We start from the raw sequence: 23,879 nt of genomic DNA, 5'->3' as shown, positions 1-23,879 counted from the left end.
GTCTAAAACATCCAGAGAGCTTCTGCTTGCATGTGCAGCTGAATGGCAATAATTCAGCTTGCTTGGACTGCCTAGTGTCCCAAGCAGTTGGATTGTGTGGCAGACAAACAGTACTCTGGCAGAGAAGCATCATCATTTTGTCTCTTCACAGCTGCAACACATGATTATTCACTCTTTATGCCACAGATGAAAAACCTAACCAGAAACAGATGGGGAGTAAATATTTTTAGTAACGGTATTTCAAAGCATTAACAAGAGGAAGAGAAAAAGTTTTCAACTTTGGAGATAAAATTTTAAGCCTTCTGATTAAAGTATATTCAATATTACTTTAAAAAATATTTTATTTATTAATAATATTATCCCCCCCAATAATTTTCTCAGAATCTTTGATTTCTATGTTTCTTGTGGTCAAAACCAGTGTTAAATGCAAATTATTTAATTCAAGTATATGTATAAATTAACATTTCATAGTGAGGCACAGTGCTCAAATAGCTCATTTATAGGTTCTTGTTGTTTGTTTGAATGCTTATTTTAATTTTGTATTATTTCTCCAGCATCTAATTGAATTTTTTGCAAGACTTGCTAGAGAAATGGAAAAATAGGTCTCATCGATCTTAGAAAGCTTTTAAGTAAGCTTGAAATGGCTTTTGTGATATCCCAAGCATCTCCACAATCAACTCACCAGTTGGCTCTTTTCAGTTATCATAGTTTTCCTGCAAGAGGAAATGATCCTTCTCCTCCAAATTACAGTGTCAGAGAAGGATCAGTTCTGCTTTTGAAGCTGTGTTTGTAATAAAGATATTTTTATGAAGAGAGGAATTATTACTCTAGTTTTCTTGAATATCAGATCTGCAAGTCTGATGAGTGCAAATGTCTTTAATCTCTTTTTAATTCCAGGCCAGCAGTGGAGGGTCCCCATCAGTACCAAGCAGAAAAGTCCTGAGTTTCTAGCTCAGCAAGAAGGAACCTTAATTGTGCCAGTGTTGAGTGTTCTAGTCTTCTGAGAGCAACAGCTTCCATCCTGAAACTTCAATATGGATGCAGATGGAGTTATCTGAGTTTAATTTAGTATTACAGTATTTCCTATAGGAAGTAAATCCTTTGAGTACAATTTTAGAAACAAAATGTCTTTGTAATTTGACTTACCCTAACACTAAGTGAATGAAAAACGATACTCAAATTGACATGATCCTCAAAGCATAATAACTAAAAGTTGGATTACAAGATTTTTAGAAGCATGAACGATAACTCTCTGCTAACTTTTGGCACTGAGTGATGTATTTATCATGTTCATGAACTGGGAATAAGAATTGGGAAGTAGTACTTTGGGATGTTTTTTAACCAGGATATTCTTTCTTGTTTGGCTCCAAAAAGGCACTGCAGGCTGTGATGTTACCAGGCTTTTCACTTCCATAGTGAGATTGTTCATGCAGATAACACTGACTGTGTTTAGATTTAGTTTTGAGAACTCAGATCTGTAAGAAGCTCATCACTTTCAACTATTTCTGATTTCAGTGAGGAGCAAGCTCTGAAAAATTTCAGGTTATTTAGTGATATTTGGCATGTTGTACTGCATTTCAATATAGTTAAAAAACCCCCTTCTCTTCATTCTTGATCTGCCTCATTTCACTTCATCTATTTTGGGAAAGTCCTGATCTTTGAGTGCTTGAAACAGTTGAGATATGTTAAACAATGTTAAAACTTAAAATGCTAGTTTTCTTACTGTTGCTTGAATTTAGATTTAATTTCTGTGCTTAGATGTATGGGGTAAATTTACCATGATGTTTCAGGTGTTGAATTATCATTTATTTTGCATTTTGAGTGTTATCTATACAGTGCAGTTGTTATTAGTTACTATTAATTGTTTTTACAGTAGGGCTTAAAATCCACAGTTAAAATCTTGAAACTCTTTTGTACTGGAATTCTGCAGAAACATGATTAAACACAACTTATTTCCAAGAAAGATTCATAAGTGAGAATCAAGGTATCACTGTGGGGGAAAGGAAGACAAAAGAACAGGAGCAGGAAAATAAGTAAAACCACAGAAGAACATGGTTAATTGATACATTCTAAATGGGATGGGGATATAAATGCAATTCTTGGTGTACATGACCAGAAAATGTTCAACTGGCATGATTTTTGCACAGGAAAAAATGGTGAGAAATATGTACATATATGTATTTTTAAGTTTCCTTCAGTACTGTAGTCTGTTTCCCAGTAACATATTTTACCTCTTAACCTTTGTTACTGAGTTTGACACCATTGGTGATGTTTCCAGGTAAATTAAAAAGTAGCTACAGATGGATAAGGCCCTACAACCCAGTGCACCTTTTGTTCAGACACTGCACAAGAGCTGCATAACTGAATGTGTGACATTTGTTTGTGAACTAATCATTTATTATGCAAACATCAATACTTCATTATATCTAATCTTATTAAATATGTACATGTTATTACTATGTAAAAGAACGAGTATCATTCCAAGATCTGCAAACTTCTCTCTAGCTCTGAGAGCTGCGGCAGAGCCTGTATTAATGCTAGTTTAAAAGCTGGAAGCTAACACGGTGTCACTGTGGGTGACACAGCACCACCTCTGGAGGCAAAACATCATTGGCTGTATTCTTTAGTTACAATACAATCAAACCAAAAAAATTTAGAAAAAAAAATCTTTCCTGACAACAATATATTTGTACATTGTTTAAATTTCCCAACTCTGTCCAACTTGGAGGATGGAAGCAAAGAATTCTGTCATGATTAGGATTCTCAGATGCTGAAGAAGGGAATTCGTACCAGAAACATCTGATGATAAAGGCTGTTTAAAGGCAGAGAAGGGGGCACAGGAAGCAAAGAGAAAGATGCGTCCATCTCCTCTGCTGGTATCCAGCCAGGAGCTCTCATTATTCTTCTTGCTTAGGGTCCCACGGCCTCAGTGAGGATAATGCTTCCTATCAGTGGCCCCCCTTCCCATCACCTCTCCACTAAACTGGTAGGTCAGCTTCTTCTTAACTTTCTTGACTTCCCCTGTCTTGCCATAGTTTCTCAAAGCCCGTGCCATCTTCTGGTAGGTCATTTTCTTGCGGTTGCCTTTCTGGATGCCCCAGCGATGTGCCAATGCTTCTTTGTGTTTGGAAGAGAACTGGAAAGTACCTTTCTCTTTGTCCACCCACCAAATGCTGTCCTTCATGTCCCCACTGCGAAGAAGGTCCAGAAGGAACTGATACAGACGGATCTTTTTCTTGCTGCCTGTGTGAGTCAAAGAAGAAAGCCAGTGGAGCATTAGTATTTATGTGTAGTTCCTGGAAAAACAGCAGAAAGTATCTAAGTATTTCAGCTACCTTGGAAGATGCATAACTTCTTCAGCTTGCAGCATTTATAACAGTAAACAATGTAAAAGTGTGAGGACAAAATGTAGGTTGATATACCAAGAAGAAAAAGCAAGAATTAAGTAATTCAAATGGCTAGAAGTCTGAAATTAATTTGCTAATTTGAAGCTAATTGAAAAACATTGCTAATCCAAAACTAACTTAAACCTAATTTTGGCAGGTTATACAGAATGTGACTCTCAGATACTGAGCAAAGAGAGCTAAATTTTTTTTTTAATTGGTTCTTCCTTAACCTTCTTGTCTTGGTTTTCCTGGCTGTTAATAGAAATTGGAGTAGAAATGGCAAAAGCCATTTCCATTCAGGAAGCCTGAATGGACAAAGATCAAGGAGGCAGGGTAGTACATAAAGAAATGAGGTTTGAGATAATTATGGTTGTGAGATTCAGAGGATGGAAGAGTGCAATGAGTTAGAGAAAGAAAAGCTTTGCCAGTGGCATAAAATACTAGCACAGCAGTTCTACAGTTTTATTCATTATCCTTATGGTAATATAGCACCTGCTCAGATCATAGCTTGACAAAACCCTTTTGTTTGCACTGACCTGTTTCTCCATGCATAATTCCAGGCCCAGGGTCCACACCATCATTCTCCCCATCTGAAACCTCCAAGGGGGGACTCTGCCTCTCTATGTCCTCCTCATCAGAGCTGGGCTGAGGTGGAGAGAAGTACATCCGGGGCAAATAGGACACCTTTTGGAGAAGAGAATAGTAGAGGGAGAAAGCAGTGATACAGAGTAGGGCAACAAGATAAAAAAAGGAAATGTAATGAAGAGAGGCACAAAGAAAAGGAGAAAGAAAGAAGTATGGGAAAATGTTTGGTTTAATGCTGAGTGACTTAGTTTTTGGCATTTATAATAAATGTCATCCTATTAAGAAAACTTTCAGATAACAGTCAACACTTACACATGGACAACGATGCCCCTTTACCAGAGGGAAGAATGAGTAACATTGTGAATGTCAGAACTTTCTCATATCTTATATCCTATTAAGTAACACTGCCCCTCTTCCCCATATTTCCCCAAAGCTTGCTTTCTTCCTAATGAGTTACTGATCCTGGTTGTCTATCCCCAGAGTGAAACTACTTTTCAGAACAACTTTTTCCTAACACAGGCCATCTGGAGCTGAATTCGAAAGAGATGAACAGTTCTGCCCTATCATGGCTGGCTTTGGGTCTGTTGTCCTCTTCCTTTCTCAGTCACAGTACCTCCTGACACCACTGAAACCCTATGGGACTGTGTCCAAATTTGGAGATAGGATTGTACTGGTCCGTCAGCTTTTTCTCTTAAACTTCCCCCATGAGGAGAGGAGTAGCCTTAACACTAAGATAAGGATATATCATATCAGCCCATATTCTCTTTTCCCAAATGGCAATCTGAAAATTCCCCATTAAAGGGGAATTTCTTGTCTGCAAAGCTAGCAAGCCATTTTTTGTGTTAATTTTTCTTGCCCTTATATAGAGGTTTTTGCCAGAAGCAGTGTAGAATATACCTCAGCTCTGTAAATTCTCAGTTGTGGTCTGGTTTGCTAGGAAACATGACCAGTTGGCATAAATTATTGCATCTTCTTATTTAATAATGTGAAACAGGTCAGTCTGAAGGGCAGGGAATAAGAACCCAATCCCTACATTAAAAAAACCCAACTAACATCCCCCAAACCCAGCAGCATGTCTTATGCAGCTTTCATTAAATGGGACAGATGATAGTCCTAGAAAGTGAGCTCCTTTTGTGCTGCTCTTCTCCTTCATCAGGAGAGGATGTTCTGAGCCCGGTGCCGTCCCCGGGGGACCTCAGACGCTGAAGTGGGCAGTGGGTGCTCATGAGCCTCTGACCCCGTGCTGGGTTTGGCCTAGTGGGGCTGTTTGGGTGAGTTTTGCACCACCTTGAAATGTCCCAACAAGGCGTGTGCCAAGGGCTGGTTTGGGGGCACAGCAGCTGGCAGTTAGTGAGTTGGCAGATTGGCTGCAGCCGATCTGGCAGGAAGGGCAGGATTGGGCAAGAGCGCGTGTAAGCTTCCTGTCAGATCCCCGGGAGCGAAACTTCAGCCCTCACCACAGTCCCCTTCAGCTTTTTACAGTTAAGAAAGCTGCAGCCTCAGGGGTAGGAAGGAAGGGAGAGACTGTGCCATGGGGGAAGGCGAATGAGAAGGTGGGACAGTGTCCTACAGGGGAGGGGAATGGAGACTGGGGCCCCTGCAAGAAAAGGGCTGTGGAAACCTGGAATGCTTTGGGAAGCTGTATGGGAGCAAGGAACCGCTTCTCTGGGGCTGGAGTGGGACAATGGGAAGGGACATGCTGTTTTACAAGCAAAGGTAGCTGCAGAGGCCAGCCTGGGGAGTTGACTGAACTTTCCCCATGCTGTCCCCACTTCCCCTGACTGCTGCATGCTTTGCTTATGCTTCCTCTGCACCAGTGTCACACAGTTTAGGGACAGTCACAGAGGACTGACCCATGTGCTATAAAGAGGCAGGTTACTAATACAGTTCTGGAGAGAGAAAACTTAAGGAACTACTAGCTACTTTCCATGTTCTGGAGTTTTCCCAGAGTCTGTGGCACTCATGTGTGATTTTCCTCTTTCTAAAGTTCTTACGGCTTTCCAACCTGCTCTTTCATTCTCCCTTCAGAATGAATATTTTTTTTCTTATTTTAATATTCTTGAGGCCCCTCTTGGCAGGCCAACAAAACTTTTTAAAGAAGTCTTGTTCATGAACAGGTTAAACTTAAAATTTGATTTCACAAAGTAATGTGATATCCATGGAAAATTAAAGAAATATCTTTGCACGTTCCTCCTTTACTGCAAACACTAACTCTGATATTGCAGGACAAACATGCTAGTTTAAAACTAGCAAATTTCAGGAGGGTTAAAACTTGCTTCCTGCTTTTTAATTTGCCTGGGACTGTGACTGAGACACACCAGAAGCTGAACTTCATAGTATGCCAAGTACTGTTTGCATGAGCTATACTAGGAATAAAAGTTAAGTAAAGTAAAAAGCCAAAGATTCCTTGCTGGTAAGGAAAAGAAGGGTAGTGGTTAATTGTACACACTAACATCCACAGCTTGGTAGGGCGTGAGGCAGGGAGATCACAGTGCTCTTTATCAAAGGTTGTAACAAAATTACTTCCCTGCCTTTCATCCTGAAATGAAAGATCCTGAAATGAAATAGCTGAGTAGAACGAATGTGGATAAGCAGAAGCGCCTTCTCTTGTTTTTCAGTTGTGCTTCCAAAGACATCTCTAAAGGGGCCCATTTTCATCCTTTGCTTTTGGCCAGAAGTAATGGTTGGTCATTAGGTATTAGCAGTTGCAATGAGCAACTGAAACAACTTGAAGCTTCCCACAGACTGCTGTTCCATGATGCATTTTTTATATTTGTAACTTTCTGTTCCTAATTCTTTGTTTGTATCTGCATCTTATATTCTATTCCTGATTTTTTGATGGCTTGCAGTTTCCTGTTGTCAGCGTTAACTTACTCATGCTATTTTTTCCTCTTCTTTCTTTTTGATTAATACAGTATTAACATTCAATTTCAGTTTGCTTTCAGCAGAAAAACCCAAAATAATAAACCCATGCATGCCGTTTTTCTCACAAAGTTTCAGCAAGTGTACTGTAATATGCAGCACTGTAATCAGCAAACACTCTTTCCTTCATCTTCAGTTCTACTCTGCCTAGTATTTAGGACATTTCATGTACTTCTCTTTTGCACAAGATCTTCCAGCTTTCTTACTGCTCCCAGTAATGACTTTGGGCATATTCTTGTAGGATCAAGAGTGGTTTCCACATCTGCTGTGCTTAGTGTCTTTGCAGTATGATGGAACACCTTATAATTTCAGCTTCAGTGAGAATTCACTGGTGCTTTGGTGACTACTGCATAGTGGAGTATCTTTTTTTTTTTTACAAGGAATTGCCTGGCCTAAAGTAAAATCTTGAGCAAAGTCAAGACACTGTGCTTTGGCTTGTGACGTATTTACTCCCAGATAGAAGCACAAGTAGGGTCTCCTCAGCCTGTGGTAGAATTTCCAGTGACGTGTCTTTGTTAGGATTTCTCATATAGGTAATATAAAACTGTCAGGGTTCCTTGGAAATATTTAAAACTACTTCAAAGCTTAGAATTACTTCTTAATAGTCATGCTATGATGATACAAAGTTTCTCAGCTCTAGTTCATCTGCAGAATTGCAAACCAGTCGATTTTCATTCCAAAAGAAACAAAAATTGAAATTCCAAACACCTCCACAAAATGCAGTTCTCTTTTTAGACAGTGTGGGGAGCATGATTTCTCATTATCCAGGTAAAAAGAAAGTTTAAAATACATTTGTCTTTAGAGTGAAGAGCTTTACATGCCCTAAGAACCTAACTCTTTTAAAAAATCTCTTTCACATAATAGTATGCATTTCCCAATGTATTATTTTCTTTACCATTAATTATTCTCTGAAGTTCTGAGCAGGGCTGGTAACCATACCTGATGGTTGAGTCCGATGTGTGTGGTTGGGATTGCAGAATCCAAGACGTGCATTTGCTCAATCTCCATGTGCCTGTAGAGCTGCTGCAGCTGGGGAGGCTGCACACTCTGCAGCTCTGTGAAATGGTTGTCTCCAAAGGTCTCAAATTCACTGTGCATGTGGTGTGGATGATATTCCCAATAATGATCTAAAGAAAGTAAAAATAGATTGCCCATCATTGCAAGATGAAAAAGTATGGCTTTTACCTGGATTTCATTGATTCTTACTCCTGTCACGGCCCTTTCTGCCCTCTCCAAACCACTCCTGTTGACCTGTTTGTCTGCTGACAATCTCTACAGATCCCTGTAAGGTTTCTTTTCCTAATCTCATAAATTCCTGTCTTTGGGAAGTATCACTTAGGCCACTTTAAGTAGGAAAATACTCTCAGACAGTGAGACGAATTTCAATGACAATTTAACACAAGATGCAGAAGATGTTAGCGCTGGCACCTTTCTCAAGAAGAGACCATAACAAGTTTGAAAACATTGTCATTATTGAGATGACAAATTCTACTGTTTTATATACTGTCATATTATTATTACACTCTTCCTCATGGCATGGAAATGAGGAGGTGGAAAAAAATGTAAAGATTATTCTGCAGCTATCTTTAGTCTTTATTTTACTGTGCTAACAAAATTTCAGGAATGCTGCAGGAAAGGCACTTTTCTAGATATTTCCTGCTGTTTTGCTATATCACACATTTTAAAGTACCAATACTAGAGAATAAAAGAATAAACACGTGTGGAAATCTGGTGTACACTGCATACAGGAAGGCTGAATTCTAATGCAGACTCTTTCTCTACCTTTTTAATCTCTTTAGTACATTTGAAATTTCTGTGATAATTTGGATTTTTTTCCCAAAAATATAAAGAAGTACTTAACTAACCACTATAATGTTTCCTGATTCATTTATCTTTGAAATTAAATTCCATGTCATTCTCAGTTTTAGATTTCTGGCTTTTTTAGTTCAACAAAAGCCTTCTACTTTTTAGAATGTTGTATTTGCTGCTCAAAATTTAAAATTTCCTACAAGAAACGTGAAGTATTGGTAATTCTATTTCACATATACAACAGCTGCATACATAATTTTGCAAAGATTTCTGTGCTACCCGTTTTTAAAATCAGTGTCAACACTACAGCCTCTGCTCTGACTGAGCTTGGAACTAATCTTCCAGGGTTCATCTTTTTGTCTATCACTGTATGCATGGCTGAAATTTCATTATGGTATTCTGTGTAACAGTTCTAATTTATATCTTACTAGTCCACATTCTCTTCTCTTATTAAATTATTTTTTTTAAATTCTAAATAAATTTTTTAAAATGTAATATGTTTTCACATTGCTGTCATGTACTCTTACAATCTACTTCTAATTATCCCTTAAGCTAGCATTGACTCTGAGTCTTTCCATGTAAATCAGTATATTCAGCCCCCTATTCACACTTGTACACTTCTCCAAGCTCCCTCCCAGCTGTTGACCTCCTTCCAATAACACAATGAACAGAATTTATCATGTTCCTCTAAATGTAGTTGAATTTATAAAGGAACAATTGTCTCATTCTGCAATATATGTCATTGTGCGTGACATCTGGATATTAATGTGCTGTGAATATTTTTCTTAAATATCAACTTAGTTCTTTTTTCTTATCTCCTATCTCTTCATCCTTCCCCATTTGTGTTTCAAACAGTTAAGTGTAATCACATTGAGGATTTGAAATCCAGGGGAGTGTCTTTGGATGTGGCTTCCTTTAGAGTGAACTCGGTGATATGTTTATACCAAGCACACTCGTACCTGAGAAGCTGAAAGCACTTTCAGCTGCTTTTGTACTCAGGCCTGTAGAAATTTATTTGGAGGCTCTATGAGATCATTTATTACACCAGCACTTACTTTTTGGCCCTTTCTGCTTTTCTGATTCATGAATAAACCCCACCACTGCATGTGAAAGGGGTGGAAATGTACTTATAAATGCATCCAGGGAGCTGCTGCATTTGTAATTTATTCACTTTGTTCTGTGGCTCTTTCTATGGGCTATGTATGGATTTTACAGCCCTAAGATAACTACAGTACACAGTAGCACTTCTTCATGTTGCAGTTCAAGACAAAAAAATTCAGTTTCTAGTGTAAAAAAGTAGGGTTTATGGCTGTGAAGGACCCAGGTGCTTTTCTATCCCCTTCTACTTCAACCCAGGAAACAGCAGAGTGTGTGAGTTGAAATCCATAATTTACCTAAGGCTGTGTCCTGGTAGGAAGCTTTGAGCACTTTCAGTGTGAAACTTGTCCATTTAGTTGGAAGACTGAGCCACACTAATTCATGTTTTCTCTGAGTTAAATTAGTGCAGATTTCTCTAAGTAGAGCCAACCACTGAGGTCCCATATACCATGGGCAGCTCTGCAAATTAACTTGTTGAGAATACATCCCAGGAATAATTTGAACCCTTGTTCCTTAGAGTGATCTGGCTCTGCTTGCTGTGTGCAAAGTGCTCTGTCAGAGGGCAATGTATATTCCCAAAGTTCCCTTGTCACTCATAACTCACAACACCAAATGAGATCAGTGCATAACTGGGAGAATGACAAAGCCCAGGAAAAGGTCTCTGAGGCTGTCGGTGGCAGGTCTTCAGCTGTGGAATGTCTTACTAGCAGCAAATATGGTGGCCAAGAGAGAACTAAGAACATTTCCAACCTGCATAGCCATGAGTATCTGTGCACCCTCTAGGTGGTCTACTTTTGATTATTTTAAGATTTTTTTTATCAGCCGTAAGGTTTTTATACTTCAAGATACCTCTTAGTTTTTTGGAGCCTATGACAAGGTTACTGTTGCTCCAGAACTGTTTCACTTTTCTCTTGGCAGATTAATTAACCCATGGGACACCATGCTAATAACTAATTAGTAATTATCATATTAATTTCCTAATTCCTTTTTGATGGAATTAGATGCTGCTGTAAAAATAAATAAAATATTATTATTAACACAGCATATAGGATTTAAAGTAATGACATAATAGTATTACACTGCCAAAACGTCTATATCAGAAATTTCTTAAACACAAACTTATGTCCAAATATTCAAGTTGTGATAGGGAACAAAATCTTTATTCTTTCCAAAATATCTATAATTTCCCAGTAATGCTTTGGAAAAACAGTATTGATTTAGTAACATTAGAAGAGAAATTACAAGTCTGTCTCCAAAAGTCCTTCTGCAGTTAACCATCCTGGCTAAGTTATTGCATATGTAAATAAAATGAGTAAACTTTAAATATTTCCAGATATTTGAGTTACCAGAAACTCTTTACTTCTATGTTCTTCGTTAGTGTTATGTCAGTTACATATACCAATTTTGTTCTTTTCTCTAAAACATGAAGTTGGAAGGAAGAAAAAGGGAGATAAAAATTCTAGATATGGAAAGTGCCTGTTCTTTGGGTAAAGGAAAATGTCATTAAAAGCCAAGCTATACCTACACAACGGAGTCATTATGAGAAATTTCATGTGAAGTGAAAGAGGATGTGAAAAAAATTCTCTCTTACAGAGACATGGAGATCATGTTTGTTTTGGTCTTGTATGTAGTGAAAGGTTAGAGGAAGGACAATAATGAATTCTGAACTCCCTCCCATGACAGAGAGGATGTTAACCTGTTGGGAAGCAATAGGTGACCTAAAAGCATGGTGTTAATATTCACCATGGAGGTAGCTCCTCACTCCACAAGTGAGAAAACCCGACTGAACTTTTTCATGCACCTTCTCATCGCTGCAAATTGCTTTGCTCCTTTTAATAGATGACTAATGGTAGAACCAGCGGTCAGAATATGAAACAGGCTCAAGGAAGGTAACAAATTTGTAATAAATGTGGAGCAACGGGCTAAGTCTGCACAAGGCAGTGCCCAGCGTGCAGAATTCCTGTGGCAGCTGTGGAGGCGGAAGCGTGAGCGCTCTGTCAGCACCGGCTCTGCCCAGCCACAGCTGCTGCCAGCGCCCCTGGGTGCTCTGGGCTGGGCTGGCCTGATCTTCCAACACATGCTGAACTAGGAGAGGGCTTCTTTCACCGCTCCACACTGCATAGCTTACAAGATCCCACTGTGTTTTGCACATCTGAAAAAGCAAGTGAAGGGAAAAACTCATAGAGGAAATGAGAAAAATATTGAAGGACACAGGAAACTCAGTGTCTTGATCTGTCTCTACAGAATAACCTTTGAGAAGAGTGCTTTGGTCCTGGGCAGAGCATCAATCTTATCTAAAACAACAGAATCTCATTAGCTCTCACTTCACAAGCTTCGTGACTTTAATTATACCAAACGGCCTATGGGTCAAGCCCCATCAAATCATGAGGATAGCTTTGAATAGAGGGGATTTTTAAATGAAATTTGGAATTCTTTCTCTTTTTCCTATAGCATTTAAGACTAAGGTTCACATGTTTGGACATTCCTCCACTTCTATGTGGGCTAATAAAATCAAAGCTGAGATTCCTAAATGGTCATGTTACTTCAGGATGTGAGACAAAAATAAAAGCCCAGATAATGAAATCTAGTAAGTTCCATGAGGCTAGCAATGAAGTGAACAAGTGTCAGCACTCAGCTTCATACAAAAAGCAATTTTTACTAAACCTACAATGTTTGGTAATAACATAAAGACAAAGCTGCAGTGAAATTTTGTAATTACTAAGATTGCATTAGTGTTACAAAATATGCTGTTACACTTATAGACTTACAAGCTCAGGGTAGGGTGATGGACTAATACATAGTCACTCAAAGGAGCTTCTGTCCAGCATGACTGTGTCTCTGTGTTTATTACAGTATTTAAAACAGAGTTACACTGCAGTACAGAAAATAATCTCACACAATGCTTGTGGTGATGAACATATCATGCTGTGGTTTTGCTTGTTAATTTCAGTGTTCACTTATTGGAAATTATTTCCTAAATAGTACTTACTAGTGGCACAGATCTACAGATTTTTTGTGGACTTTACTACCTATTTGTTTAAATATGGAATAAGGGTTTCCTTCAGGTCTATATTAAGGGAAAAGGGACAGTAATGCATGCAGCACAAATATACAGTCTATGACATTGCCATCTCCCTTTCACAAAATTAATTTTCTACTGGTGAGAGAGAGGTAGTCTGACACCTCAGGAAATTTTCCTATTTCTTTAACAATCCTTTGTCAGCAAAATCAGAAGTATTATTCTGCCTATTGGCATTAACTAGTAGTATTGAGGTGCATAGTGGTACTGAGTAAACCTGCAAAATTATTTTTATGTATTGTCAGTAATCTCACTGTACCCCAAGCAGAACTTCTCTCTCACAATTCTGTTCTTATTTCTTCTTTTTATTCTCCTGTCTAATCAGGTTTCTGTCTCTTTTACTGCTGTCACTGCAGCACCTTTTTATTCCTTTCCCCTCAATTTTTCAATCATTGCGCCTTTATTAACTTTGTTCTGAACACTTAGTACATATTCCTAAATGCACTTTGTGGCATCCTTTTCCTGCCCTTCTGCATGGCTCTTCTCAAGACTCTATATTTCTGTCATGTAAACAAAATGAAACTCAAAGCTGGGATTGTCAATGTTTATCAGAAAGAAGGTAACTACAATAATTTGTGGGTTTTAGTATCCATCTGTATTTTTTGGTTGTTCATTGCTCTTTTGGACTGTGAGCAATTCAGGGCAGCACAGGGCATATTTATATAGCACAGGCATATTTATATATGCCCTGTGATATTTGTACACAACCAACTATATTACAGGTGCTTTCATAAATAAAATTTAGATTGAAATGTGCAGGCTGGGTTTAGACTGCCTCTTCCATAAGTACTTACTATAGGAGTTAAAAATATGGTTTTGGGGTCTTTAGGACAAGTGCAGCACAACTTTAGGAACAGACAAATAGTTAAACGATGCTAGTGATCTGAGAAATGTAGCCTAGAAGCAGACTTTCAGTAGAAAAATGGGCGGTAAATCAGACGGGGTAATTAAATTATGAAAGATAAAGGGAAGTTTTTGCTTCAGGTAGCCTAGACTTAATGACAGAAAACTTATTTCCCAGTGCTTTTTCCTTCATGGCATCTTTTATGTTTATTGTATAATTGTCACAATTGCCTTTTGAGATAATGAATGTTATCCTGTTTTATGAGTGTGCAAACAGGTATGGAGAATAATGTAAAAACCCTGAATTTCCATGTGGAATTTGATGTGTTTGATTAATGAGACTTGACAGATGTCATGAGATAACTTATAAAAACTGAATTAATTCTTTGTCTTCAGGTGTTAAGAATATCATAGGTGTTTCCTGGATGAAGTGTAGAGAACAAATTTAGGTAGGAATCTCTTTCTGCAAAATGCTTAGAGCAATCTTACTCAGTAACTCACTGCTCTTTTGTTGCCACGAAACAGTGCCCTGCTATGATTAGTTCATGTCTTAAATTATAACAGCAATGGGTCTAATTGCTATTTCAGTGGGATTCTTTCAGGGAAACTCCAGGACCTGCAGGGACTGCCACCAGTAATAGAGTAGAACGGTGCTTTTCCTTCCTGAGTCAATATTGACTCTGGTATTTCCAGGGTGCTGTTGCTGGACCATTGTATTGCACAGGACATGAAATTCACAAAGCAAGACTCTCGCCTCTGCATTGGTTTAGAGTCCAGTGCCCAGACAACATTGAAATATAGACAACAAAGCTTTGAAATCACATACATAACCTGAAGTAATGAATAATCATACAGCATTTTTACATTGAGTTATGTTTATGTACAAACAACTACAAGGAAGTTTTACATAGATTTAGAGACAGGAAGTACTTGGGTGTACTGGAGGAAGAGTGAAAGTTAAAGTTAGGTGTGGCAGCATGCAATAGAGATCAAAAGAAAGAGAAAACATATGGAGTTGAAAAAGGCTAAATACCAAAGAAACCTAAGCACAAATAAATTATCTAGGACCTAAGTGAAATGAGACTTGGACACAGGAACACAAGAAGAGGAATACAGTGTTGCAAATCCATGTTGTTAAAAGGCTGAGAAGCAAGCTGAATGCTTTTGATCTGCAGAGGAAAATAAAAACACAATAAAGATAATGAAGCATAGAGATCATGAGACCATGAGATCCCACTTTCCTGGGAACTCCTTGCATCATAGAGTGCTTTTAAAAATGCTCTTTCAGAGAAACCATGTTGCAGTTGCTGGGTTGGAACAAATAATATAATAATATTATATTATTAATAAAATAATTTTTGTTCCTGATTTGAAAATGTGTTTCTATACATTATAGATCACAGCAATAAATGTGTTATTTTCTTGTGTGTCCGGAATCCATTTCCTGTGGTAACCCATGAGGCTTTATGCTCCAAGGAGATATTTTTTGACTTACCACCATGACTCTCTCCATCACTGTTGAGATACTGGTAATAGTCATGGGGCTGCCGGTAGAGATCTGAATCATAGGGTACCATATCATCAGAGGGCTGTAAAAAGAAGAGGGATTTTTAGAACAGTAAGTTTACACAAATAGTTTCCAAATTATTCATATAGTTAGTGAAGGGCCAATGCCAACCCATTTTATATTGCTTAGGAAAAGAAAAGGGAGACTTCAAGTTATTACTGAATCAGCAGAAATGTGTGATGCCAAACACTGGTTTTGGGGAAGAAAAGAGTAATCCCAGTAGAAAAGAGACCCAGCCTGTGTAGCAGAACTTGTCCAGTTGTAATACAGAAATCCCTTGTATCCCACACTCCAGCCTTCTGAGAATACTGCTTTAGAGCTGTTGTAGATATGTAAGTAAAGATGAAATATTTTCTTTGGCAGTAACAGACATTTTCTTTTATTGATGATGACGATGATTATGATAATGATGACTATTGTTATTCCTGCACACAAAAAAGAAAGCAGAAACTTGTCTTGCCTAAACATATTGTTTCTACTAGGTCTGACTAAATGGTGGCAGTTGGAGGGTAGTGACACTGACTATATCAGAGGGTGTAAACGCATTTTCTTTCTCAGTTACTGTCCAAGGTGACCTCTAAATATTTACTGGTTCAAATCAACTGCACAGGGCTTTTAGATACACACAGTGAAGACTTAAGAAGTCCAAATGTGAGTAGCATGCTTGGCTGTAGAATTGAAATCCTCTCTATCTTCTTTAAAAGGTGACACAGGGTAACTTTCCCACTTCTCTTACTCCTTAGACCTAGTATTCCAATTTGAACACTGAGTAAGATCTTATGTTGTCACAATATAGGTTGTTCATTATTAGTTGTTCACAATTTTCTTACTTCATTTAATGTTCCTTCTTATTTATTTCCAGAATGAAGAGTTAGGGAAAGACAGTGTCTGTCATGGGGTTTTGTTAAACCTCAGTCCTTCCAAACCAAACAAATTCTTGCACTGTCAACAGCAAAGGAGAACTCCACCACCTTCTTGCCTTTTTTTGGAGAGGAATCTACTTCTAGCATTTCTAGGTGTTCATAGAAACATTTTAATTCTATTAATGACTCCATCATAACAAACTTTGAAGGATAAATATTTAAATAAGATGACAACTACATGATGAGTGTATTTCTTGTGTTTATATTTCATATGCCTATCTGTATGTCCCAAATCCTTTCCTTCCATGAACCTGTCACATTTTTGGAACACCTGCATTTTTAAAGATTATGCTGTGGTAACAGCATGACAAATACAGGACAGCTTCTTTTTTTCTTACTCCTCTAGACTGCTTGAGAAATGGAACCTAATGTAGCAGCTGCCACTAAAATCCAGATGGAGGTGGTAGATAAACAGCTAGCAAAAGGAAAGGACTTTTTTTTTTTTTCCTGTTTTCTTTTATTCTTCTGGTTAACTCCATCAGTTCATTCTGCTGGAATTTGGGGATTTAAAGATTGTCCCTTTCTGAGGATTAAGATGTTAGAACACATACCAAAAAACCCAACAAAACACTTTCAGAAATTACTTTGGAACTTGATAAATCCTTAGCAGCAGCCATGTGTTCTATCAGTGTATCATTAAAAGGCACTGGTAAGATTGTCTAAAACTTCATGACTTTCATCACACACACTAACTGGGAGTCAGATCCATGGAATATTTAAAGCCTCAGAAGAAAAATCCATCACCTGGCTACAAGCTCCAAATATAATCGGTGGTGGTGGGAAATTGCTTTGGGGAAATCTTGAGAAGATGATAACCCACAAAAAAGGCTTTCTAAGGGAAAAACTAAGGAAAAGGGACACGTCATCATTTAATTGCACCCACAGCAGGAATACCAGTGACAGGACTCTTCTTTGGTCTCCAGAGCTATACTGTAGCTACAGTCTCCCTTTCCAAATCTGTGTGATTACAGACCTTTATTCACAAGGAGATACAATGGGAAGTATAACCTGTTTTCCAGATTTCAGGGGGGTGGTCAAAAAGTCAGTACAGCATGCATTTCCTCAATGTTTCTGCTTTTTCTCTATGTATTTTCTTGGTGTTCTCTCTGTGGTTATATGTATTTACTCATCTTCATTCCTTCCACCATTGGTGTACTCTGATCTCTGACAAGAAAAAGTAATGAGACTGTATTTTGCTTTCTTCAGGATAACGTTCCAAATGGAATTTCTCCTTTTCATTGTTTTTGCAAATTAGTTCATCCCACATTAGTTAATTTCCTTTCCCTAAATATATGCTTCTTGTTAAATATATAAACTTATGCCTTCATATTCAGAATTTTAAATTATTATAATTTATATTATAAATTAAAAACTAAATTTATAATTAATAATACAAATTACTACAATTCAAAGGAAAGCATTCATGTTCTGTGAAAGGGGAAATGTCAACCTCTAAATGGAAAATGCATATCATACTAGTTGGGAAAAACAGGTTAAAAAGTCATATAAATGTACATTGTTTGAAATAAAAATATCTGTTTCTTCTCAACTAAAATACTAGAAACTGATAGTAATTATTAAGAAGTTAATATCTAAATGCATTGAAGTTTTAAACACTGATAACTATTTAGCCAAAATTAAACTAATTTAGAAATAAATCAGTATCCTGTCAATCAAGGCTTAATTTGCTAAAATTTCCACTGATACAACAAGATATCACTCATATCTTTACAGAAGTATAGCTTGGCAGGAAGGCCAAGCATCAGTCCAAAAGTAGATAAACAATATGTATTTTAGCCATCAATATGTATTTTAGCCATGGAAAAGAACATTTGGCTTTTCCTAATTGTGCTTTTCCTTGTTGTCTTCTCTCAGTTTCCAAACTCCCTCACTTCAGACAAATATACATTAACAGACAATAGTGTCTTACAGTCAGACAGCTGGGAATTAAGTATTTTACACGTCAAAAGTTACTTTTACAGTTCAGATGTATATTCAATGACCAGAGCTAAAGGGAGGTGTGTTAAATAGACTCTGAAAACAATGATTCCTTAAGATTTACAGATCTGACTGACTGCAGAGTGACTTGCAAATACTCAACATCTAAAAATTATTTTACATAGGGCATTGGGGTTCTATAAACTCTGGTTTGAAAGTCTAGGGCTAAAAATTTTTTTGGTATGGATTCTTGGAATCTTTGTCCTTGGATTTGTTTCCTGTCCAGTGATCCTTGTTATCTCATGCCTCTGGACCCATCCCCACAAAGGACTTGTAAAGCCACCGCTTTCTATCTTGGTGTCTGATCTTCAAGGGCCCGTTAACCAACATGGCAAGATGTATATTAAATATTTAAAAGTCTACTTATCATAAATGTAATCAGATGGTGGTTCAAAGGACATAGAACAGCATGTATTCTCTCTGATTATCCTATGGGAAAGTGGGATATTTCCCTCTATTTATCAGAGAGGCTATTTTCAATAACATGTTTTTAATTGCTTTCTGTATTTTTGGGGGGTGGTTTGTTGCTTTATGTTTTTTTTTTTTTTTAGAAAAGTTTCTTTAGAAATGCTTCCTCTAAGAAGAGAGAAGAGGTTTCACCATGTACTGCTGTTGCCTCTTGTGCCAATCTTTACCCACTTGCCCTGTCCTTCTCTGGAACCTCCCCACCCACACCCATTTCATCATCTTACTGACAGCTCTTCCATGACACTGAACTGTTTTGTCACTCCTGACAAAAAGCAAAGAATAGGTTATGTTTAATATTTAACTGATGTCAATGGCCATTTGTTCTATCGGTTGTTTCCATGTAAAAGAATGACTGAAAGCTTTGTTAGGATCCCAGAGCTGTGGTCTAAAGTTGGTATCTCCTTTCATGCATGCCATGAGGTGCAGTGCACTATCTAAGACAGTATTCTACCCTCAAGTGAGAGGTCAACAAACAATACTTTCTGTCACAGACTTGATAAATGAGGAGTGGCCTCAGTCTTCCATCTTTGCCCTGAAACTCAAGGGAAAAGCCACAAAACCAGTCAGAGAAAGCTCAGTTGGCATTGGTTAAGAGAGACACATTGGATTCAACTGAATAGCAGTCTGAAAATCTTGTTATTCCCCATGACTTTGTCAGAAGATTCCAGGAAATAGTAAAATCACTAAATGCTGATCTTTTTGTTATCTTGATATAACTATTCACTGGCATGTGATTCAAAAATACTTCAGACAATTTCCAGTGATATGCTGCCAATACAAGCTTTAGGGCCAAAATTAACTTTATTTCCTTGGAAAAAAATTACAGTATAACTATTTTAGAAAAGATGAGTAAAAACATTAGCATGATTACTCATTGGGCCATCCTCACTGGACCATGTTGGCAGTGCAGTTATGTGGAACAGAGTACTTCTGTGGGGCATTTTTGCTCTCATGCAAAAATACTTAATTCAAAGCTATGATTTCTACAGGTGGCTACTTAAGGATTCATATAAAACTGGAACCCTCTTCGGGCAAAGGTGTTTGACTTAATAATGTTTTGACCCATAACACAACTGAATTCTACCATGCACTGGAAGACACAGACCCAGTTTGCAGAATTTTTCCCCACAAAATTTCTAATCTTCAGAGGAAGATGCACTACTCCCAAACAATTTAAACAGTGTTTTCCATCTGAAGGATAAGAATTTCCTAGCTCAGGCAAGAAAAAGCAGTTACTGACCCACCCTCAACTGAACGGGGAGGGGTGGAGGAGGGAAGTGTTGCTGCAACCCCTGCCTAGAAACAGGCTTGTGTCTCCCCACTGAAAAAGTCCCAGGAGACACAGACATGCAGGAGTGTAGCTGCAGTGCTCAAAGTGCACTTAAAGCAGTTTTGAAAAAACAAACAACAATACTCAATTTTTGACAGTTTAATCACAAAACAAAAAAATCAAGTTGCCCTGTCAAGTGCTTAATGAAGATGCTATTGGTTTTTCACTGCCAGTTGTATCGCTCATCTGAACACAGCCCAGACAGAATATTAACTGCAACACAAATTAGAATATGGGCCAAACTGTGTTAGATTTTCACTCAATTTATTCAACATATGTTGGAATTCAACTCTGGGAAAAAAAAAAGACAGAAAACTTGGCTATGAGTTAATGAATGGACAGAAGATTAACAATTGTTTTGGTTTTTTTTGAATGGAGATGTAGTTCTCTGGGTTAGCTAAGGACTACAAGGTTTGTGTTTCTTTTTCATTTATTTTTTTAAAGCCAAACAAGTAACATACTGAGAAATCTCTATATATGGGGGTTTTTTTTAGTTAGTTTCTATTCAGATTTCTATTCTCTTGCACTTGCACCAGACCCATTGGGAAATTCTGTGTATTTAAGAAAAAGAAAAATTATTTGTAGAGTCTCCTCACGCTTTGAGTAGATAGGTGATTTCAGGGGCACTGATGATAAACTGAGAAAATAAAGGGTCTCCCCCAAAAATAAGATAAATACTTTCAGTCAGTCATCATGAATTCTGAACATGATAGGAATTCAAAGGGCAACCTTTCTGAATGGAAGATAAGAAATTACTTTTGTCTTCATTAAATGGGACAAGACAAAACCAGAACTTGGTATAAGTTTTTGCTAAAAACCCCCTGGATCTGCATTGTCTCTTTTCTTCTCTGACACATGTATAGCAACTACTGTAAGCCATCTACCACATAAAAAGCCAAGTGAACCACCTTATCTGGCACCTCTTCAGCTTCTACAAACTTAATGAAATCTAATTAAGGCCTCTTGTACCCATTCTGTTTAGAGATTTCCCATTAAGGCTGGTTTGTGAACACCAGGTTAATGACATTATTTTTTTCATAAATAATAATTTTTTAACTCATCGTATGATAAATTACAGCAGTGCGACAATGCTTCAGAGTTAAGGAAAGAATAGACCTGCCCCATAAGCACACAGAAAAATGTATATCTTAGAGAAAACATTGAAAGACTCAAATAAGGACCATGGGTTTTTTCCCCATACGCCAATTGCTTTTTCACAGTCAGTGAATTCAAGAGAATTTAAGAAAATATTAAGTTAAAAACTAAAGTGCCATTATTGAAAAGAACACAGAGTCCTAAAATCTGCAATATGTAAATCAACATTCAACAACTCTTCTCTCACAGATTAGTAGACAGTTAAATACATAAACTATGTCAGAGACTTCAGATGATTAAGAATTACAATCTGAAGAAAGACGGCTTTTATATCACGTAGGTGGCACTGAAGAAAAGAGATTTACTGACTTGCTATAAATGCCATGTACAAAAATACCATACATTTAATCTGTGAAAACAAATGGAGATCAAAATCAGATACAAGTTTGGGGAGGAAATGTTAATTTCCCTTTCATTGCAGTGTTGTCACTAGTTTTATATATTGACCTAAGCCAAACTTCCTGACATTACAAATACAGACCAAACCAGAGATATTCTCAAATAAAAAAACCTGGTTTACTTTGCCTTTTACTACTGAACCCAGTGATCCATATTACAAATAAATCCATATACTCACAGGGGGAATAAGGGGAAATCCTTCCATCTTGCAAGCTTGCAACATTCAGCCAACTTCTGAGTGAATTTTTCTTAATTCAGTTTTCAAACATCCAGAGTAACTGACTTGCAAAAAATCATATTTAAAAAATGGGAGGAAAAAAGGAAAAATAAAGAAAAAAAAAAAGAAAAAAAAAAAAAAGAAAAAAGTGAGATCCTTGGACTCTGTGAAGTCCCTTAGCAGTGGTGGATCTCAGGACAGGAGGACCCTAACAAGTTTTCATAGTTTGCCCTAATAGGTTCTGAGGTGAACTTCTTCCCGAGTTGTATGCGAAGTTCCTGATTTTATCAAATGTCTGTAGAAGGCAGATAGGCCTTGGGTCTATCTGCGCTGTGACATCACACTTGAGCCAGTTTGCATAAATCTCATTTCAGGGAGCTGTGGCGCTGCAGCAGGAAGTCTGCCCCAGCCATGGACAGGTGCTCTGCTGTATAATCAGCAGCCCAGGGCCTGCCATGAGCGTGCGCTGCAGCGCTGGGGGAAGGCTGTGTGCTTCCACTGCACATGAACCAGAACCATGGTGCTGCTCTCAGCTTTAATGAGACACCATAGACACAGTCCTGACAACTTCTGTGAGGCCAGGGCAGTGGCATAGACTTGCATCAATAGTAGTCCTGTGTTGAAACTTATGTGGCAATACTTAGCAGGTAGGAAAAAAAGAGTATGCAGTTTCAAATACACAGTCTTAGGTTTATACAAACACTGAAGTTATGCCCATGAGACTTTTGTCGTCAGCTTTGCATGAGAATAAATTCAGTGAAAGATACTTTGTCCTCTTACTTGTTTCTTGTGAGCTCTTTTCTTTTCTAATTCCTACAAGGAGAAAGTGAGTGGGGAAAAGGAGAAAGTATTACATGTCCTTCAGATCCTGAGTGCCTTTAGCAGTGAATAGAGAACAAGATCTATAGACTCCTGCTCGAAGAGTCAGGTGCAGAAATACCTTGTAGAGATTTTGTGTTAGTTCTCCTTGCTTGATTTTCTTCCCTCTATTTATCCCACTGTTCTGCTGGCATTTGGCTGCACCGAACAAATGCCCTTCATGTGCAGGTTCTGGCAGTGTCAGAGGTGAGTGGGGCATGGGGCAGGACGTAGGGGATGGGGCCTGGCTACAAGGGGAGAGAGCTCCCATTCTGCAAAATGCCTTCTTGCTTTGCAGTTAGTTACTAATGTCTTGGAAAAGTGAAGTTTCTTTGTCTGGTTTGTTCCCCTTCAGTCTATACCCATGTGCCACAGGTTCTGCTTTTGAAAGCAGCCTGCTTACCACTCACCTGGATCTGTGTGCAAGGGGGAATTTCAGCCACTCCAGACTTCCTCCCTTGTACACTGGTAAAACCAGAGGCCACTCACAAGTTCCTCTCATTCCCCACCCTCAGGAACTCCATGAGCAAACCATATTAGCAATGGGATAATACCAAGAACATGATGGGATATTAACTCTTGAAGCCTCAAACTGGATTTCATCAGCATTAGTTGATACATGAGCATTTATTCTTCCTTAATTCATACCATGAACTCTTGACTTCAGCCTGGGAATAAGCAAGCTGCTTAAGAGATCACTTCTGCTTCTGAAACGGTTCTCAAGTCTCCCCCTGGATACCAGCCTGGAAGTGATCAAACCACCTGGGGGAAAAGGAGAGAAGCAAAATAACACCCTGATGATAAAATTTAGTGCAAACAGAAGAGAAGGGAGTGAACACACAAATCTTACAGTGGGTAATTGAATAATAGGTGATAAAAGCAATTGTGGAAATCCTGTGTCTATTAACAAGGCTATTCAGAGCAAGGAAGATATGCTATCTGATTCACTGCACATTGAAAGATAGCTTAAGCAGCTTCTGCAAATATTAAACATGTGTTTTATACAGAGAGGCTTCTACTAAAGTGGAATGAAACTATATTCCATAGGCTGGAGGACATTTCTTTACTGACTTTTAGCACAGGAAATTACCTAATAAGGACAGATATTTTGCACCAGCCTTACTGCACTCAGGGAATGCTGAATTGCCAACATTATCGACCGGGTCCAAGCATATAGTAATTGTAAGTGCACCAAGGCAATCAATATAAAGAATTAAATTGATTCTCTATATGCTGAATTAA

The 23,879-nt window shown here is 38.0% G+C and overlaps 1 protein-coding gene across 1 annotated transcript; it reads right to left on the bottom strand.

The window, feature by feature from the left end:
- Positions 1-1,784: 1,784 nt before the first annotated feature.
- On the bottom strand, positions 1,785-22,101 carry SPI1 (Spi-1 proto-oncogene). The gene is made up of 5 exons (XM_002199963.7): positions 21,741-22,101; positions 15,218-15,311; positions 7,833-8,020; positions 3,923-4,070; positions 1,785-3,243 (listed from the first exon to the last, which is right to left on the bottom strand). Exons 1-5 carry the CDS (start codon positions 21,783-21,785, stop codon positions 2,927-2,929), a joined length of 792 nt encoding a protein of 263 aa, XP_002199999.1. The 5' UTR covers positions 21,786-22,101; the 3' UTR covers positions 1,785-2,926.
- Between the last annotated feature and the right edge of the window lie 1,778 nt (positions 22,102-23,879).

This window comes from Taeniopygia guttata, chromosome 5, assembly GCF_048771995.1.
Source record: "Taeniopygia guttata chromosome 5, bTaeGut7.mat, whole genome shotgun sequence".
NCBI lineage: Eukaryota > Metazoa > Chordata > Aves > Passeriformes > Estrildidae > Taeniopygia > Taeniopygia guttata.
Note: the sequence above shows the minus strand (reverse complement) of the source record. Positions and strands in the feature narration are given on the sequence as shown.

Coding starts and splice junctions, on each gene's coding strand:
- SPI1 (XM_002199963.7), bottom strand. CDS start 21,785: ATGTTGCAAGCTTGCAAGATGGAAGGATTTCCCCTTATTCCCCCT. Junction 4,071..7,832: donor ACATCGGACTCAACCATCAG/GTATGGTTACCA, acceptor CTTCTCCAAAAG/GTGTCCTATTTGCCCCGGAT. Junction 3,244..3,922: donor AATTATGCATGGAGAAACAG/GTCAGTGCAAAC, acceptor TGACTCACACAG/GCAGCAAGAAAAAGATCCGT.